At 42.9% G+C, this 21395-nt stretch overlaps 1 protein-coding gene across 2 annotated transcripts; it reads left to right on the plus strand.

Annotated features, from left to right (window-relative positions):
• Nucleotides 1-1125: 1125 nt before the first annotated feature.
• Nucleotides 1126-21361, plus strand: LOC136429832 (potassium voltage-gated channel subfamily A member 2-like). Of its 2 annotated transcripts, none has more exons than XM_066419855.1 (5): nucleotides 1126-1361; nucleotides 18409-18561; nucleotides 19654-19767; nucleotides 20059-20163; nucleotides 21192-21361. In XM_066419855.1, exons 1-5 carry the CDS (start codon nucleotides 1136-1138, stop codon nucleotides 21359-21361), a joined length of 768 nt encoding a protein of 255 aa, XP_066275952.1. In that variant the 5' UTR covers nucleotides 1126-1135. The 2 variants fall into 2 exon arrangements, with proteins under 2 accessions (XP_066275952.1, XP_066275962.1); XM_066419865.1 differs by lacking the exon at nucleotides 1126-1361 and adding an exon at nucleotides 7763-7977.
• Nucleotides 21362-21395: the final 34 nt, after the last annotated feature.

Consider the following 21395-nt stretch of genomic DNA (forward strand, 5'->3'; position numbering starts at 1 on the left):
TAACGTGGCAGTCGCCCTGTGCGTTACGGTTGGCTGGGAATCTTTCACCGTGGTCGTCTGCCAAAGTACGTGCTCTGCACGCAAAACACCGATGATGAGGTAGATATGGTTGAAATGTGGCGTACATTTGTCAGTTAAAACTACAGTTTTCAAGCCTTTTCTGTTGTCCTGGCGATTACTACGAGATCAAACCCCGTATTTTGTTGTATTTCAAGGGACATCATTTGAATTCGGTCTGAAATCTGTTGCTCAGTCTGCACGTTTATTTGTTTGATCGTCAACACAACATGAGTTGGAAACTTGATTTCAGTCGATAAGATTTCCGGTGTTACTTTGTTAATTGTATTGTATTATGTGTCATTAGAATGCATGTTAATTACTAAAAATGGGATAAACGAACTTTCCAGTGCTATATGACACGATTTCTAATCAGTGCCATTGCAAGTACTGAGATATGGTCGTGGAAAATGTCGTCAAAATTCTTTTATGAGACCCACTCACATAACCAGAGATGATGCCAGACCCACAAATGTACAACTACAATCATTACAAATTGGATACAGTATCATTGTAAAGAATAATAAACACATTTTCCACTGGTACATGGATATCTGCTACATTGACATTGCTAGTGCAATAGCGGAGATGCGATCGACCAAAGTCATGTTGGGAATATTTTGTGTGCTTGGTTTCGACAAATATAATAATATTATATAAAGAAATACCTGTCGATTGAATTCCAAGAGGACTTTAAAGTCTCCAGGAACTTGAGGTTTGGTGTGCGTATTTCTAAAACAGCACAGCAAAGATGCATGTTCATAAAGGCTACTGTAACACGTTTTATGGAAAACTATATTTCATTGACAGATCGTTCAGTGTGGCTGCTAAAAGCACAGTCCAAGTGCATATTCATGAAGTCTATCATAACACTTTTTATGAAAAACGTATTTCATCACAGATGGCCGCTACAAGTGCAGTACTCGTGCATATTCATAATGTCTACTATAACACGCTGTATGGAAAATTAATTTCATTGCTTGGCATATCAGTCAGTATGGCTGATAAAAGAAAAGTACAAGTTTATGTTCATGTTTTTATGAAAAACATATTTCATCAACAGATGGCCGCTGCAAGCATGTCCAGTGGAATGGCGGGAGCCCGTCGCACTTCCGTCGTACCCGGGTCGGGAGGCCGTCGTATTTCAATCGTATCTGGGATGGGACGCCGTCGGTCATCAGGCAGTTCCACAGGTCGCAGACCCTCCCACATCTACGGACGTGATATTCTGAACGCTGCCTTTCATATCAATTCCGCAAGGCGGCGCAATTCTGCAGAAGCATCCATTGCAGAGGATGACCGCGGTTGGTAGCTTTTCTATACATCATGCATATTTCCTTTTTTTCTGAAGTTTGGCTCAGCTACCACCAAGTGCAAATGTTACAACCGGAGTATATGTAGGTTAGATCTATCTGCTGTAAGTCTGCGCAGCTAGCTGGTAGAGGTACCGTTCCCCAAACAGATGAACGCGCAGTCCTCCCGTATTCGTGTCGCACTTTCTGACAGAGACACCTCGTCATACGGACCGTTGCCAAACGCCTCTGTGCATCATGGGTACGTCACAGTTTCCTTATGACTCAAGTACCAGCTGCAGCATGACGATTCTGAAAACCCCCTTCCTCCCCATGCAACCCTTGCACGACTCATGAGTGCTTATGACGACCAATTTCATCTCTATCGTTATTTCTAACTCTGTTTTTTACGGGGACGGGTCCCTTTTTATAGTCTCTACCAGACTAACCACGCCGGATATAGGGGAAATATTTGCCAGGGAAGTTTGGCCATCATAGAGTTTCATTCGCAGGCGCAGTTAGGGGGAATTATTATCCTTACCGTGGACTGACTCTACTGGCCATTTATTCTCTTTTTTGCCGAATTCTACGATCCTTACCCCTGGCCTGGTGATGGTTACCCTTTTCAAACCAGCGGGGCTAATTGGAAATTTCTAGATTCGCACAACATTATAGAACGACAGGTGGTCGGCTTTAGCTCTTATTGAGTCTGCCGTGTGACAGAAACATTGTCTGTGCGCAAATTGGTTCTCATTATAGCACCACACAGTAACCAACTATCTCCTAAGTTTTCATTTTAACAAGGAGGATGTGGCAGTCTTTATTTTCAATGCAAATATAGCGTAGAATCGTTCTGGATCCCAAACACATCTCAGTATGTTTAAAACTGATTCAAATCGTCGTGAGTTAGTGTAGTGGTTCATATATTATTTGGCTTTATTCAAAAATATTCGGTGGTTTGAAAAACAGGGGGCGTGGGGCGTGACAGTCTTTCTTTTCAATGCATAGCGTGGAATCATTCTGAATCCCAAACCCATTTATCGGTAATACTATGTTTAAACCTGTTTCGTGGGCACATCGTTGTAAGTGGTTGGCCGTGCCTCTATTGAAAATATTTGGTGGTTTGAAATACGCGACAGTAGAAACTGGGGACCGAATGTTATTGCAAAGCTTTTGCGCGGTACTTTCATAGCTTCATGTTATACGATTTTCGGTGTTCTTGGATGTACTCCTGACATCTGCCAGTATGTATTTCAATCAATATCACAGCCGTGCACAGATGTGTACAGACCGTGATTAAAGTACTGTGACATAGTAACAGGGACAAGCTGGGCGGGAAAACAACCAATGATACTTTCTCGTATTCATAATGACGTCCCTTTGGAGAGCGACCCGGGTCAACCAATTTGCCTAAAACGGCCTTTTCTATTCATTGTTTATTTCCGCCATATGGCCCATATCATTACATTGGCAATGGCATAGAAATATGGCTACGGGTATATATTACATATATAAAATGGTAAGGCTAAATCATATAAAGTTATTTGAGTATATAATTCTGAGTAACACTGCCAGAAGGCACTCTGTAATGCTAGGGTCACATTTACAAGCCGGAGCCCGGTCGGGCTGGTTGAGAAAAAAAAAAAAAAATAAGAAATGCATCTCAAGAATATACATAATTTATGGCAAGGAATAATTTGTTTTACGATTTGTTGGTTTCTTTTAAATCTTATTTTTCATTCCCGCAAGCTACCCGGCCGGGCCCCGCTTCGGAAATATGACACAAACATTGGAAGGCGTAAGAGTGGATTTATGATGCCATTGTCTTAGGTGATCAGGATGCGTTTGACAAAGAGTGAGTTAACTTTCTGCAAGCGTATTTACGGTATATGTCACGAACATGTGACTAGTGCTTGTACACTTTCGAAGAAGCAACAACATCCTGAAGGCATTCACGGTGACAAGCTGCACGTAGTTTACAGATAACACCCGGGGTGTATTGAGACCACAGCAGGGTGCACAAGATTGGAGAGCAGTGTGCGTTGAACAATATACGCGTAACTTCAATAGAGGCGAACTAGGATTTACGTACATGGAGATTGCCTCTGTGAGCATTCATTTTCCTGTTCTACACGTAGTTTCATGCTCAGTTTATGTGAGCTTCAGGGAGGTCACACCAATGCGTATGTATATTGAAGTCCGTATGAGTTGTGTATTTACATTTTGGGGTTCGATAAAGTTTGCGGGAAAGAAGTCGTTTTTAAATTTTGACCCACCGTTGTGTGGCCTGGTGATCGGACCGAAAATAATTCGGGTGCAAAATAGTTTAAGTCTGAATTACTTGTTTTGAGCGGTCGGGATCAGACCAGAAATGTGATACCTTAATGCCCTTGTTTGACCGGTTAGTCTAACTCGACGCAATCACAGCTAACCCGATGTAGATAGATGTCTATTGTATATCGCCTTTTGTATAGATAATTGGTGGATAACTAAAGCTGTTGTGCGACGCCGACTCTGTTTTGGTCAGCGTATAATGACATCTCTAATTAGAAAGAAAATCGGGCCAGTTGCATTCCAGTCTCCATCATGGCCCCCATTCCACTGGACGGCGATCTCGCTGCGACCTCGCAGTGACATGAATTGGATTTGTGTTACCCTTAAGCTTGACTCCATCATTGGAATATCATGCAATACTATGTAAATAACGTATGACTGAAAAGAGAACAAAACACATAAAATTTTTCATCTATCTTTCCATTTAGCACCCCGTAAAATTTCTAGGTCGCTGCGTGGTCGTCCCTTGGTCACAATTAGATTTACATGATAAAGCATAGGGCCGTATCACACTTGTTCGTATGAGTTGCGCATTAACATTTTTGAGGGTTTAAGTAAAGTTTGCGGGGAAGAAGTCTTTTCTACTTAATCTAAACCAAAAACTCAGGCGAACTAGCATATACGCACAAGTGTGAAGATACAGGATAACTGGTGTGAGATACCGCGCACTTATCGTCACCGTGTAGAAGTGTTAACAGGGAACCTTAAGGTCGAATTTCAGGTATGTACAGCTTTTTAACGATGTTTAGATGTTTATTTTGGTTTTATCTAACAACGGAAAGTCAGCCCGTTTGAGAATCTTTGAGCATGGCAAATATTCAAACAGTGGCTTTTATGCTGTCAAAACACTGCGCAATCTTTCCACAAGAATAAGCATATCTAATTAAGGTTGGTGTTTGTGTGGTGACACTCTGCACAACACTGTCTGTGTGCTTTACTCAACAATTGCACCTTAACGTTTACTTTTACACCTTGATTCAGTTCTTTGGGTCTTGAATGCCATTTTCTTTCATTCTAAAATCATAGTAGATCGCGGCACGGGGTGTACAAGAATGCATTGTAACGTAGCGTATTAGACGAGGTTGTTGCTACATCTATGATGTCCCTATAGTTTAACTGGTAGCAGCCTCACAGTTGAGCTCCTGGTTCTAACTAGTTCCTAACTGGGAGACCCGGTTCAATCCTGGGTCAGGACTTCTCGGTTGGGACTGCACCCGTCTTTCGGAAGGGACGTAAAACAAGGGCTCTGTGTTAAAGGAGGTTCCTCGAGCACGTTAAAGTGTAAGGGTTGCCAATCCCTACCTGTAGAATATACCCTGCTACAGCAAGGGAACTTGCTGCCCTATGTGCCACTTACAAAATGTAGGCACTACAAGGGTCTGAACGAACGGACGTTGCCATATCCTTTGTTCCACGAAAAGTCAGACAACTGTGACCAACAAGTCACGACGTAGAGTCAGGGTATGTTACTAATACTCACCGCTCCAGGCTGGGCCGCATAGTTATAAGATCAGGGAATACCAAACGTTCTCTCTAATAGGTTAAACTAAAAAAATTTAACAAAGTAGCATGTCCATAGCAAAGACATGGAACAGTTATAGCATAAAGTTTGTAAAGGTCAGAAGAATCTTGGGGTGAAAAATTGTGTCTCCCTCTTTTGTAATGGTATATAGCTTGATCAAAGTCAAAAGAATCTTGCGATAGGAGATGTGTTCCCCCCTTTGCTAATGGTCTAGTCCTTGTGCAAGCTCAAGTGCACCACCCTTGTCACGTAGTCAGTCCAACAGGTGATCCAGGATTTCTAACTTCCCGTTAATTACAGGAAGGATATTCAGCCGACAGGTGAGTTTATTTGCATATATTAACAGCTGGCTTTGAGCCATATGTCAGAATTATTCGGTTTACAGCCTGGGGGTTACTAGCTAGTGGTCCCCGATGTCAGCATTCTTTTGCAAATCCGGACCCTCGGCTATACCGTTTACCAACAGGGATGTCCCTACAGCTCAACTGGTAGCAGCCTCACAGTTGAGCTCCTGGTTCCAGTAAGTTAGTAACCGAGAGACCCTGGTTCAATCCTGGGTCAGGACATCTCGGTTGGAGCTGCGCCCGTCTTTCAGAAGGGACGTAAAATGGGAAGTCCCGTGTTCGAGGATATGCCTCGAGTACCGTACATGTTTATTTAAGGAGAAGGGCTAGCAACAGCTCTCCATAAATGACTCATAAAAACTATATAATAGTGATGAGTCTAGGACACTCAAAAAGTTTTCGGATCTCAGTATGGTTTAACGTGTCTACAAACACGAAAGCTTTGTTGAAAACGCATGCATGTTTGCTTGTCTGCTTTGGTAAGAGGGGCTAGCTTAAGTGATGTCAGCAAGTTTGAATTGAATCTCATTCTGCAAAGCTCTTCAATGCATATGTACACCACTCTGACGGCAATGTATGCGCCATTCGTGGTCCGTCCCTTATGCGGATGTCTCACTGGACTGTGGCATGTTGGCGGCCTAAATTAGACTTGTGGTAACACATTACCCTTGACTTTGTAATAGAAATATCATGCAAAACGTACAAAACACACACAGCGTTAGAATATCCGTTTTTTATTGATGAAATCCGTTCAGCGCTCTGTCAAATCGCTCGGTCGCAGCGAGATCGCCAACGCGTCGCAGGTAAGTGAGACACCCGCGAATGGATCCCACTCCCACGATGATGTGTGTACCCATTCGTGGTTTGTCCCTGAATACTTTCCCCTAGAACAAAAACAGGATCTCTGCACAGGTGGTTGCACAGAACGCTGTGTGTTTTGTCACGGGTACAACAAAGTACAAACAACACCTGTCTGCTCTACTGACAAAATAGTCTCGGTCGTTGGTCTGATATATCTACCGTAGTGCCGTTACACCTCGTTTCTGCTAGGGTCTGCCACCGCGCTGAATAGTACAAGCTGCATATCTTGACAGATCTATTTGGTCTTTGACATGCTCGAGGTGTGGCTTGCCTCAAACAAGGGACCTCCATTCCCGGCGTCCTAACCGAGGGACGTCCCTAACCGAAGCTAGGTATTCATTTTCACCTGAGAGAAGTGAGGAAATTCGTGTGAAATGCATTTCCCAAGGGCACAACGCCAGGGCATGTCATGGGACTCGAACCCAGGACCTCTGAGTTCTGCGACAAGCTAGCACCCTGCCATTATGCCACGCGTCGATGTGTTTTTGTTAAATCCCCCAACACCACCACCATCCACTGTGGCTGGTTTACAAGGTTTTGCAACATGCACGACAACATTAGAGGCTTTGACAAAGTAACTCGTCGACGTCCCTCTACTAAACAAGCAAACGGTTGGTCAAGGCCTTGAGTTCTTTGGGAAACAGATCGTGGTAGCACGTATCTTGAACGTAACGCCCATATGGTATATTGGTATTCAACCCTATTATAATAGGATGTAAATTATACGACAAAGAGAGAACTAGGCTTTATAGACTGATACAACCTATGTTCCCGTACTTCATACACCTATTAGTAAGCAATATAGACAAATTCATATTTTTAAGGAGTTTAGACAAAATATTATCAACCATATCTGTCCTTGCATTTTTCCCATTACGAAGAAGCGATGAAAAGTCGAATCCATGTAGTTTATAATTCTTGTACATGTAGTAATGTGACAATGTATACATGTATCTGTATACTATTCTTTTATGTGACCTGTAGTTAACCCAGTGGGTATATGTGTAAAATAAAGGTCATCATTCATTCAGTCATTATAGCTGCCGGGTCTCTTTCGTCCTTTTTGGTCGACATCAGAGTAACAACTGTTGCATAAGATATCTCCTTAAACACTGCTATATGACCCTATACACGGGATACATACCGCATACATGTATATGAGATCACGAGCTTAAACGCTGACATTGCTGTGACGTCTTGGTCGTGGTACGTTAGGTTTGAAAGCGTCCCACGTGATCAGCTAGCATTGTCGACCCGAATAATCTATTGTCATTGGTCTATAAATAAATGACAAACACATTACACCTGTTTGGGTCACGTGAGCATGTGTCATGTCAAAAGTCACACGTGCCCAAACACACGCGGAAGGTCGTTGTCGCCATCTTGTATATTGTTGTTTTTGTTTTCCTTGTTCTTATTTTGTTTCGCGACCGGGGAATATGAAAGAAGACACAACGATGACTGGTAAAAATATCAGCATCGTTATTTCCGGCCATAGGACGCTTGGAAACAGGACGTAGCTATAGTAACACCGCTTGATGTCCCATTGTGTACTGCGATCCAACAGGTTAGTTCTGGTCAATTAGACACCATCATTATTATGTTTGCGGTGTACACGTCCGCCCATACAATTATGGAGTGGTCCACTTACCTTCGGAACTAGCTAGCCTTCTCAACGTACTGCATGTAGACTGTGTCGCTCACCCGACATGCACGTTACCGGAAAGGGAGCAGTCCTTAGGACGGGACGTTAAGCCGTTGGCAGCTGTTCATTGTGCTTGTCGAAAAGATCATAGCTGGGGGGAATTTCCCCGTACAATGCACCTGCAAATACTGTGCGTAGCGTTTGTCTTCTCTGTCACGACCAGTGGACATATAGCTCTTTGGTGAGCTAAACTGGATAGAGATCACTTTCACATCTGTGGTGACAGTTTAAAACCTTCTGGATCAGATTACCTGGTGCTCACCAGTTGTTAAGTCCTGGGCTAAGGACATGTCGGTTGGGGCTGCACTGTCATTCGGAAGGGACGTAAAATGGGGGTCCGAGAAGGTGCATTAAAGGGGATGGCTAGCAACCCCTCCCTGTAAGTTACTTTAGCTCGTACTTGAGAAACCCTAGTCCTCTCAAATCATGTCACTTCTGTAGATTTACTGAAACAGCTAAATCTATTCACTCGAAGTGACGGACAACTTTTCAAAGAGATAGAAAGATTAGAAAGATCGCGATTAATTTACAAGGAAATTGGCACGGATTAGAATAGATCAGGTGAGATACGATTAGATAAGATCAGATTAGATTAGATTAATTGGTATATGTTCTCCAAGCAGAGGTTAGGCTTTGACTTTATTCAGATCCACAATTAGCTAACAATGTGCAGCTATTCTTCCTCTGGTCCTTGAACAAATACAAATACACATAGATACAACATAACGCAATACTTTCCCACACAATACATTAACGAAGGATAACTGGATAAACAGGTCACAGAATAGTATCAAATCCATGCATCAACTGTCCTGTTCCAGAGTTGTGACATGCGGTACAGGAATCTTCGCTTCTCTGCATTGGTTTTCGGTTTTGGCAGTTTGATTGAGTTTGATGTTGCTGCTCTTGTTTGATACCGACTATTTTCTGACTGAAAGGTGAGTTGACGGTACTGGGTTTTCGGTATTTTAGTACGTACTAGCCGGCGGAATGTAGCAAAACTTCTTTGCTGGATTCTCTCGCTCACCGGTAACCAGCCCAGGGTGTGTCGCATTGTTGCACTGTCAGTCCTGGCGTCACAGCCAAGAACCAGTCTCGCTGCCCTGTTCTAGGCGCCGGCTTGTGTTGGACGTTGTTTAGACCTTTTTATCGGGCTAAAAGTAAAAGAGACAAAATAAAAAGCCCGATAAGAACACCTTAAAAACGTAAAAAAACAAGCCGGTACCTAACGATTCCCTAACCTCTGCTTGGAGAGTAGATGTCACCTACATCAAATTTTTTTGATCCACCAATAAGGAGGTTTGATAAACCTCCTTGGTGAGAACTAGGAAAAAATGTTGTGCTTCCGGTAACCCGACCGACCTTAAAACCTACCAACCCTAGCCTTCTTTTTTTGGCCGGCCGCTGGCAAGAGACATAAAATATTCAATCTGACAACTGAGTGATGAAATTCAAAACAGACCTCTTGTATGTCATATCCCGTGTCAACAGACAGTTTCATGATGTAAATCAAAATTACGTTTTGGTTTGTTGAAATTCTGTTGTTTTTACCCGGACTGGGATCACAAAGGAAATCCTGTTTCCCTCTGTCCGTTTACACCATGATGTAATAAAGCTGAAATAAATAAATAAATAAATAGATAAATAAATAAATAAGAACGTGTAGTAAACATTGTACTGCTTTTTCAATATCAGGTATATTGTGTCAGATAGACCAAAACGAATGGACATAAACCATAGACCAAATGCAGTTCTCACCCGTATCTATTTTGTACCATGTATATGTGTAATACTATGTGCATAGATTTATTAGATTTATAGTTTCATCAGGACTTTAAATTATACAAACTGTATCTTTGTTTTATATCTTGCCTGAAACTTTAAGTAGTAGTACCTCTCTACTCATGACATCAATGAAAAGCGGCCTGCAGGCCGATTTGAGCTTCTCATGAATAAACGTGGTCGTGTGCCGGATTAACTGCTACTTTTACTGTGGCCAACTGGTCCGACAACCGTTGATTCGCGCTTTAAGCTGTAATACAGGCTTCGGCCACGGAATCACCAACTATTCACTCTATAAACCCCTAACCCTCGGACAATGCTGTCCTCTAAGTGGTAACCAACGGACCTCTTCAGTTGCAAGAACTAGAGATCTTCTCAGCACATTGCTTCCGTTCTTTGAGGGAGTCAGGTAAGACTATGGTTAGTCCAAGAAGATTGTGCTGGGTGAGAATCTTTCTGTTGCGGTTATGATAAATTCAGGTTAGTCTTGCCTAGACTAAGATCTCTAGCCATCTTTCTTTACTACTAGTAATGTCAACAGTTCAAGCTCCTACAAATTCAAACTCCATTCCATAATCTAAAACAGTCTGTCTTCATATAGTCACTGTACATACTATATGCAGACATTTTGTCCGCTTGACTGGAGGCTTATTGTAGTACTGGGAGGTTAGTCTTGCCTAGACTAAGATCTCTAGCCATCTTTTTGTACTAATATCAATAGTTCAACCTCCTACAAATTCAAAATTTGTTCGATAATCTAAAACAGTCAGTCTAGAGTGTAGTCAGTGTATATGCAGACATTTTGTCCGCTTGACTGGAGGCTTATTGTAGTACTGGGAGCATCCCTTGGGACTTCACCTGTATATTAGAACAACGCAGGAAAACAAAAGAACTGCATGCCTTCGTATATCAACCACACCATAAACGTGACACTTTCGTCACCTGTACTTTGTGGTTCTGCCCTAGATAACAGTCTAGTACAAAGACACATTCTGACTATAATCATTTATTTCGTTGCAAACAATGCTGATGATATTTTTGTATTCAATTGTGTGTATAGATAATGAATACTGTAAATTGAAAAATGTTTGCGTTGGTTTTATGTTCGCGTTTTTCACGATGACCTCTTCATCTTGGACTTAAAACCATTTTGAACATTTCCTCTTTTACAGCAAAACCCTACAGTTTCAACCGCGAACTTAAAACCAACTGGACTACCCCCATTTTCTTCCTACCGCGAAATTAAATCCCCGTGAACATTTTCCATTTTACAGTAACATATAGAAGAAGTGAATATCGGAATGTTTGAGATCGTTTCCCTTGAATTTGCCCTTTAGTGAAGACATCGGCAGTATCTTCAACAGATAGAGTAATTGAGTGCACCGTTTCGCTCTTTTATAAAACGTGTAGTGCTTGCAATCAATTTTAGGTTATTGTTAGACTACTCTATTATAACCTTTGGCATTTGAAGTATTTGGAGGCAACTCGCAGAGGAATTGGCTTCAATTGAGGCGTTTGTGTGAGTGTGTGAGAGATTAATCCGTTGGGAGAGACCAAGCAGATGTGCGGAGGCCAGGGAGTAAGGCCTTTCCTTTTTATCACCCATTATTGTTACCCCCGGGAAGGGGGTCAGTGACCTCCGACGGGGGTACTGTTTTTTCTGTGTTTGTATGTTCCCAGTTTTAATTCGATTCAGTTCTTTATTAAAATACCACACTTACAGACACACAAGATCCCTTTGGTGGACTTGTTTGAATTTTGGCATGTTGGTAGTTATTGATGATGTCCCAAAGAAACACGGCGATTTTGGGCACCGTAGCAGAATTGTCAGGTTTCAGAGAATTATAGATCGCCGCCACCCCCATCTTGAAAGTAGTGTGGTACAGCCCATAAAATCAGCTGTTGCTTGTCTAATGGCCCCTCAGTGGTTACAGCCGTGGAGCGGCAAGATATGATGATGAGTAGGTTATGTTATATGTACATTGTGATGTATATATATATATATATATATACATATATGTATATACTGTAAATCACTTTAATATAGCGGCAGGAAAATATAGCGGCTGTTGGAAAATGGAGTAGGTAACGATGGGAACAAACATTACTGGCCTAAGTATTAATGATCAAAATCATCAAATATTAGCGATGATGAAATTTTAGCTGTTGACTAGTTACCGTTAAACCAGCTAAAATCAAGTTACAGTTAACAAATCAAGAATTACAGTATATAAGGTGGGGCCAATCAGCTACTCCACAAGCAGAGGTTAGGCTCAGGCCTGCTGCAATGCCTTTAGTTACTTGGTGCATGGTGACATGATAAACAACTAAATGGAAACTTGTTTCAACAAATTTTTCATCCTGGTAAAGAGGGTATCAAACACCTTAGCCCACTTCGCAAGCATTAAGATACTTGTATATCAATCATGCGAATTCCGAACTCTTGTTCATTCAGTACCGCAAGGCATCGCTGAGAGCGCAACAAAAGTGTTAAAAAGATTAACGCTGCAGCATTTTCACAACATTTCCAAACTTTATACGTTTTGTCAAAATGGCTCTTTTATGTTGGATGTGTTGGTGCTAATGATATTCCTACTTTACTGTACATATCCCGATTAACCTGTGCTAAACAATCTCTCACTGTCGCAGTGGGTAAGTTCGCGGTAAAGAGTTCACCGCGAAAACCACGAACATAAAACCACCGCGAACATTTCTGCATTTACATTACGAAAATCAGCTCATGATTCTTTGTAACTATGGAAACCAGTCATCCCCCTTTTCCAAACACCATGCTAACAGACATTTCTCAATTTGGCAACATTTGGCAAATGTCAGCACGTATGAATAAAGCAGTAAACAGTATCAGGATGCTCCCAATCCTCCTGACTTAGAGGTGTTAGCTATATATCAAGCTTCTAGGGACCCGACCAGGGCTGCTAGAAGTTTAAATTTAGACGGGCTATATCCCGATTATTTCGATACCGAAGTCTGATGGTTTTATATTCATGATACGTCCAGAAATAGCCCTGAAAGTAGGCCAAATAAACATGGGCGCGATGAGCAGCATGCCAATGGGATATATATGTTGCGAAAACGCACATTGCTGTTGCAAAAATCAAAAGTGATTCTATGATTAGCACTTGTGATTGGTCGTAAAACGGGCGACCGCCAAGTCCTGTTGGGAGGACGGCATAGGTATGTCAAGCAGATACGTTCCCTGACGCCTCGCGAAGACTAGTTAAACACGTTTCATTAAAACTATTTTCGGCGTAAAGATTTCCTGCAGTTCGTTTATCATAAGTCAGTTTATCAATGTCGTTTTTGCCCTGGACATGCTATTGTTTTGACCTGTTTAGAAAGGTAGCTTTTGAATACAGGAAGAAGTGGTGTAGGTTTAGGCCTCCTAGCGGTTTGAGTTATTACTGTCCTATGCTTTATGGGATGACTAACTCTTCTGAGAGATTCTTTCGCTCTCTCTTTCTCTGTTAACTTTCAACTAATAGTAGCCTCGCAGTTGAGATCAAATCCTGGGTCAGGACATCTCGGTTGGGGCTGCACCCGTCTTTCGGAAGGGACGTAAAAAGGGGGCCATGTGTTCGAGGAGGCGCATCGGTAGCACGGTTAAAGTGGAAGGGCTAGCATTACCCCTCTCTGTAAAAATATACCTTGCTACTGACACAGCAAGGAATCGTGCAGCCCGATGTGTTGCTACTAAGGCACTACAAGTGAACGAGCGAACGAGCATATGCACAGTCGCTCGGCGAGTGCCCTATAGTGAAGGCTAACACTAGCACTTGGCGGTGTAAACGATATGTCTAAATTATCAGTGCGGGCGCTGTAAAGATAAAGATGTTATCAACAAGAGAAACGAAATCTATTTCCCGGTCGTCGTGTGCCTGGGGTCAGCAATCATACGAGTAAGCCGACACCGGTTTCATGCGGATGTCCCCAAGGCCGGAGAGACATGTAGACAGATGTACACAGATGTTAGCAACTTATCCTCAAACACAGGCATCGTAGGATGTCCACATGCTGTATTCTAATGTGAACGACGCTTCCATGCCTTGCTTGATGTTTAAAAAACGCGCAAGGAAATTAAGAAAGTGTCTTTTTCAGACCCACGGTCGACATAAACAGATGTTAGGACCATAGCCTCAAACATGGGCATCTTAGGATGTGCACGTGTTGTCCTCTGTTGTGAACGACGACGTATCATGCTTGATATTGAAAAAAAAATACGCAGGGAAATTAAGAAAGTGTATTTTTCACACCTACGGTGAGAATAGACAAATAACCTCAAGCCTCAAGCCCAGGCTTCTGAGGATGTACACATTTGCCCTCTTCTGTTGTAAACCACAACTCCTCACCACGCGTGATATTGGAACAAATAAACGCGGAGGGAAGTTAAGAAAGTGTATTTTGCACACCTACGGTCGAAGTAGCAAGAACCTCTTGTTGAATTTGTCACCAAACTCCGAATGACGTGACGACAGAACGTCACAGTTACGGTAATATATTTAGCTTACGAGTAGTGTCTCCCCATTCGTCGGTGCCATATGCTCAAACAACGCAGGGCTTACAGAAGATTTCCAATTTTATTGTTGCAGCCATTTATACTTCAATACTCAATAATAGCAATACATTATCAGTACTGCAGTGTATCTGAAATATGTAGTGAGGCCAGTTGATGCCTGGGTTGGGAAATTGCGTTACATTTTCAACACTTGTAGACTTCAGACAATGTTGACCAATGTTTCGGTGTCGCGGTATCAATATATGACATCTTGTGAGTTCGTGTGGCGTTATCATGTCAACGCGAACTTTATTTTGCATTTCCAAGTGGGATTTATTCAGCTGAAATTTGCTACATCGGATCTCAAATAGAAAAGTGTGACCTACATAACTCCGGGCGACCCGGACTATGGACAGGAATAGCAGTAGCGGAATGCGGGAACTTCCCACGATGTCTGAGCCGTACATTTGCGTACATGTGTCATAAACAACATGGTGCTAGACCCTGGTTAACGTTCATGTGTACGAAAGACTGTGTTCGGGACGTTTAGAGCTCTGAGAGTGTTTGCTGGCCATTGACGTAACCCTTGGGGTCAGCCCTGGCTGCCAAACACATTTAGCACCTAACAGAGACATTCGAGAGGTTCCAGTGTGACGCAATAGGCCGACCGAAGCCTTACGGATTGGGAATACCTTCTTAAAAACGTTATATCTGACTTTCCGGATTTCAAGATGTTGCGATTTGTGGAAGGTAGGTGGTGAAGAAATGACTGAATTTTTAAAGTTTATGCTAATTAGCTCGTGTGTTGGTTTTCGGTGATTAACTCAACAGGTAACCGAATCCGTCGTAAACTAGTGGGGTTTTTTAGAGTGAGGAAAATTCCATTTTATTGTTCAGCTCAGTGGTCTATTCATATGTAATTATGAAATGGGTATCAAACGTAAAGGAGACATAGCTTTTCCCTGTCACCGCGACAGGCAATTTCAGAGATGTTGAGATATAGATAGCAACGTTAGCATTTTATGTTTGTATAATATGATACTCCCTTCGCCGCCGGTTTAGAGTCAGTCGAGGGACCCCTACAATATGACAAAATCGTAGTCCGAATCTCGTTTGGTGTTTTCGTACCAAAACATTCTTGAGTTTGTCATATCTAATACCAAACGTTAAGAAGAGCATTTAGCTTTTCCATGACACCGTGATAGGCAATAGAGATAGCAACGTTAGCATTTCAGGTTTATATATACACCCTGCGCCGGATTAGACTCAGTCGAATGATCCCTATGTGACACCATCGTTGTCAGAATCTTGTCTTGAGTTTAACTTTTCTGATCAAAATCTTCCCGACTCTATCCTGTGAGAATTGATAAGAAAGCCAGCCGTCGGCGAATTGTTAACGGATGCATCAGATTCTACCCATTCTTTGCGAAGCTGCTCGTGTTCAAATAGAAAGTACGCGTGTCTGCTCCTGCTATCAGTGCCATCGCCGAGATACTGTAAATGCAGTTAAGTTCGCGTGGTTTTAATTTCGCGGCAGGGAGAAATTGGAGTTTTGGCGGTGGTTTTAAGTTTGCGACAATAGTAGACAAGAGGGTAGAAAGGCAAAAAAAAAATCGCGGTGGCTTTAAGTTCGCGGCGAAGAGCTCAACGCGAAAAACGCGAACATAAAACCACCGCGAACATTTCTGCATTTACAGTATCAGTTCAGTTCATCGTACAGTGATGATGTATTCTCTTGTGTTTTGGCACATGCAAATGCAACAGTCACAATACGAGAAATGAACTGGACGTTTGTTGTCGTTGTTGTTGTTCACTTCGTTTAGTGCCTAGAGACACGTTCAGCAGCAAGTTTCCTCGCTCTCTGTTTCAGTAGCAGGGTATATTTTTGCAGGGAGGGGTTGCTAGCCCCTCCACTTTAACGTGCTTGAATCACTTCCTCGAACAGGGGACCCCCATTTTACGTCCCTTCCAAAAGACGAGTGCAGCCCCAACCGAAATGTCCTTACCCAGGATAGAACCGCGGTCCCAAGTTAACAACTAATCGGAACCATTAGCTCAACTGTGTGACTGCTACCAGTTGTAGCTACAAGTATATGAGGAGTCCCTAAATATTATTTACTGAAGATATCTTTAAATGCTAGGTAACTGAATACATGCGAACAACAAGCGACCGGACGGTACAGCTTTTTAAAAACTCCAAAAAGTTCAAAAACACAGTTCGGATATCTTTTTTTTTCTAATTGGAGGATGGCGACTTTGTAGAAAACAACTTTGATAATGGCAGCATAGTTTGAAGGATTTAAATTTACTACGTGACAGCAACGATCTGATTCGACAGAAATATGTGATGTTATTAGTACATTCCATGGTAGACAACATCATCGGATTTTAAAGATACAAGTTAGAAACACTGTTCGGTTTTTTTTTTTAATTGGAGGAAAGCGACTTTGTGAAATATAACTTTGGAGGGATTAAACTTTACTACGTGACAGCCACGATCTGATTCGACAGAAATATGAGATGTTATTAGTACATTCCATGGTAGACAACATCATCAGATTTTAAAGATACAAGTTAGAAACACAGTTCAGACATTTTTTTTTTAATTAGAGGATAGCATCTTTGTGAAATATAACTTTGGAAGGATTTAAATTTACTACGTGACAGCCACGATTTGATTCGACAGAACTATGTGACGTTATTAGTACATTCCATGGTAGACAACATCATCAGATTGAAAAGCTGAAATACTGGAGCACATGTGAGTGTCGAAAGACATCCCGGCTGTGACCTCGCTTGACCACATTCCTACCATATCCTCCGGTCTCTGTTGTGACATCCAATAATTCGTATGGACGTTACAGTTGCGCAGCTGAGTGGTTTTAAAGACACTTGAGACGGCCGATATGATATCTGATAGTGCGGTTCCCGAAACATATGCACTATAGAACCCCACTACTCCCCCTCCCCGCCCCCCGTATAACTGAGCATGGGCCGAACTCGATGCCCATCGCTGAAGACCGTCCCATGTCTGGCATACCTAGTCTCTACCTGACCATTTTACGTCCCTTCCAAAACACGGGTGCAGCCCCAACCGAGATGTCCTACCCAGGATTGAAACGGGGTCTCCCAGATAACAACTTATGTTACTATTAGCTCAACACCCTCATGTCTGTCATACCTAGCGTCTACCAGACACCACAGGTCGCAGGGAAAATAGCAGAAACTGGCCCAAAAGACAGATAGCATGCCAGAGGAGTCATCAGGCGACCTATGGGGCCTGGTAGAGAGGCTATGTCATACCGGCTTTGACTGACTCACAACCAGGCCCCATGTCTTTAACTCCAGACTACAGCCGGTACAGTCTGTGATGGCCCGAGATATACAGAACCACTTGCGATTGAAACATTTCTTGTTTATTCAATAAGATATGTTTTGCTTTCATGATACGGCTACTACCGGCTGGTACAGATAGTGATAGCATACCCGATATGAACGTGCTAAAATACTGACCATATGGCTTGGACCTGTCATTACCATGAGCAGCCACAAGGGGGACCAAAATCCGCCTTGATATTTGTCTTCCCAGTACTTAACCACATACCAGATACCATCACCATCCATCTAGAGGTTCTTAAGTTGTTGCTCCGAACACACACATACACACAAACAGACACACAAACAAACACACACACACACATATATACACAAACACATATACAAACACGCGCGCACACACACGTATACACACACAGACATGCCCCCACACATCCCCCAAACACACACACACACACAGAAACAGACCCACACACATAAACACACACACGAACAAACAGACCCACACATACATACATACATACATACACACACACACACACACACACACACACACACACACACACACACACACACACACACACACACACACACACACACACACACACACACACACACACAAACACAGTTAAAAATCTAAATTGTTTTGTATGTTACCCCAGAAGTGACGATGGCGGTGCGGATGCTGCAGAGCGGGTCCGGCGGCGGAAAGAGCGTGACCGTCCGCAGGCAGCCCGACGCCGGCTCGAAGGCGGGAGCCGACCACCTCGCCGCCGGGCTGGACGGCATCCTGGCGGCCTCCGTGCTCTCAGAAGGTGGGTTAGCTAACTTTTGTTTATGATTTATTCATTCTATTTCATTTTATTGAAATTGCAACACAGTAATACACAGGTCATCCAGGTGGGTTAGCTAACTTTTGTTTATGATTTATTCATTCTATTTTATTTTATTGAAATTGCAACACAGTAATACACAGGTCATCCAGGCAGCGTTGCTGATATCGAGTGGTATTTAACATACAGTAGAATATTGACATATAACGCCAATATGACAAAGAATGAAGCAAACAATGTCAAGATGATATAAAAGAGCTAGATGCCATCCTGGCGGCCTCCGTGCTCTCAGAAGGTGGGCCAGCTGACTTTTGTAGATGATGCAAAGGAGAGGCACAGAAGAAAATGCTATGTTTATGTTTACCTTCACGGAAGAGAATACGTTGCAGTTTTTCGTTCCTCTTCAATACCAAACAAATAAGGTCAATGACCTGGAACAGACGACTGTCACCATGGTTACGGAAGGTGTTGCAGACACCCTGTGCTGTTGGATTGCATTATGTAGCAAGTGGCAGGACAGAGCTGGAGGGGCTAGTCACAATATATATGAAAGTGTTTGAGTAAGATTAAACAGAGCAGTAATTTCTTAGACTTAAACGTTAATTTCTTTAGTTTTTACTTGGCTCTTCTCTGTTTCCATATCATGATATCAAGACGTCGTAACGTGTATGGACATTAATAATGTCCTGATTTGTCCCGTTGATGTTGTGCCCTTGGGAAAGGTACTTAACACGACTTTCCCCATTTTACTCCGGTGACAATGAGTACCTAGCTTCGGCTGGGGACGTCCCTCGGGTAGTACGTTTAATGGAGGTCCCGCCGTGTTTGAGGAGAGCCACACCTCAAGCACGTTAAAGAACCCAACACATTTATCGAAAAGAGTAGGGGTCCTTCTCGATGTGTGTGGATCATATAGATCTGTACGGATATGCAGCTTTTCCTCAGCTAGTACAAACCCGGTGTGTTACGCCTGGATGCGGTTTACCGGGTATGCAATACAAAAAATAAAAAATAAGACTTCGTAACGTGTATGGAAATTAATAATGTCATTTGTCTTTTGTCATCGTTTCACAGAGGGCATGAACAACATGAAAATAAGACTAGGCCAGAGGATAAAGGTCAACGTCAGCGGACTGAAGTTCGAGACCAAAGATGGCGTCTTCCTCCAGCATCCAGACACGCTCATGGGTAGGCAGGGAGACTTCTTTGTTAACTTGCCATCCAGTCTGCCGTAGTTTGACGACTTGCCAATTAAACTGCAGCTACCGCGTAAAACTACTACCGGGTGCTAAAGAATACTCCGGCGGCGGAAAGCCCCTTCTAATACCGTGCCCTAGACACAGTGTATTAACAACGCACTGCCCCAGCGGTCTCTGTAGCTATGTAGCCACTCGGCATAACACAGTGCTAGCAGCTTCGCAGGCTCAAGCTATGGGACTACCTTCATCCTTACCTTTTTATCTGTTCACCACCCTACAGGCGACATGGCACGTAGGCAGCAGTACTACAATGAAGAGAAGGATGAGTTCTTCTTCGATCGGCATCGGCCCAGTTTTGAGGCGATATTTCGATACTATCAAACAGGTACGTCATAACATGTCTGTTGGTAACCGTCACTTTGTTAATTTTTGCTGTTTCTTTTTACGATTTAGAGTATGGTCGCAACTTGTTTTTAGCGAATCTTTAGGAGCGAGCTTAATAGGATATTTTACGCCCGTTTTACAAAAATTCCCAGAATTGCACAGGAATTTCTGGAATCCGTCCGCCCGCCTGTCACTCTATACCTTGTTAGCACGTCCGGCATCCCGGCACGCAGGTCGATGACAGATGACCTACTTACGTGTGTCCGATTTCGTACTGGTAGAAGTGTTCTCAGGTCACCGAATCTAGTATTCTAGCTTTGAAAAAGGTTTTCAACCTACCCCAGTCGATCTATCATCTCAAGAACGTGCTGAACATCATGCCTCCCACCAAAAATCCTCTATGGACACCAAAACTTGAAGAGATTCAAGCATATATAGAAAGGCAAATTTTTTTAAAGGAACGATAAAGAACTTGGTTACCACTTGGGCAGTCTACACTGAACGCATTACGTAGAGGGGTGCGGTGTCGGAAAAACAGCATAAGCTCCTCGAAAACACATCCTACAGAGCTATGATAACAACCAAAACGATCATAGGAGTCCCAGCAAACCAAATCTCTAAACTTCTGGCCTAGATTCTCACTCCACCTATCAAAAAATGGCAGAGAAATGAGAACGGGAGTGTGTTCAGGCCTTTCGATATCTGCTTGGGACTCGAGTTATGGTGCCTTTCTATATCTGCTTGGCAGAGGCCTTTTGTATTTCTAAGTGCGATTTAAACAAATATCATGGCAAAACTACCAGTGCTACGTTGATAATTTCCTTACAGTAAAGGAAGATCAACCCAGACACCTTCGCTATGGCAATTATTTTGAATTGCCACACTTATTGTTTTTGAAACGAACGAAAATTGATGTGCGTGGGGATGTCATCCATATAATCAAGTCAGCGTGGCCTAACAGTTACCTTGCAGTCTTAAAGTTACTTGTATCCACCAGTCCTAACTATTCTATTGTTTCGTCCCTCGCAGGAAACTTGGTTCGACCTTCCAACATCCCAGTGGACATCTTCGCGGACGAGCTGCGCTTCTTCGACCTCGGCGACGACCTGATCCTGGACTTTCTGGACTCGGAGGGCTACCCTGTGGACAAACCGCTCACGGACCTTCTGCCGGAGACCGAGCCCAGGCGGACAATATGACTGCTGTTTGACTACCCCGATAGTTCGGTCTGGG

The sequence above is a fragment of the Branchiostoma lanceolatum genome, chromosome 1, assembly GCF_035083965.1.
Source record: "Branchiostoma lanceolatum isolate klBraLanc5 chromosome 1, klBraLanc5.hap2, whole genome shotgun sequence".
NCBI classification, from domain to species: domain Eukaryota; kingdom Metazoa; phylum Chordata; class Leptocardii; order Amphioxiformes; family Branchiostomatidae; genus Branchiostoma; species Branchiostoma lanceolatum.

Coding starts and splice junctions, on each gene's coding strand:
- LOC136429832 (XM_066419855.1), top strand. CDS start 1,136: ATGTCCAGTGGAATGGCGGGAGCCCGTCGCACTTCCGTCGTACCCGGG. Junction 18,562..19,653: donor GGCCTCCGTGCTCTCAGAAG/GTGGGTTAGCTA, acceptor ATCGTTTCACAG/AGGGCATGAACAACATGAAA. Junction 20,164..21,191: donor ATTTCGATACTATCAAACAG/GTACGTCATAAC, acceptor CGTCCCTCGCAG/GAAACTTGGTTCGACCTTCC.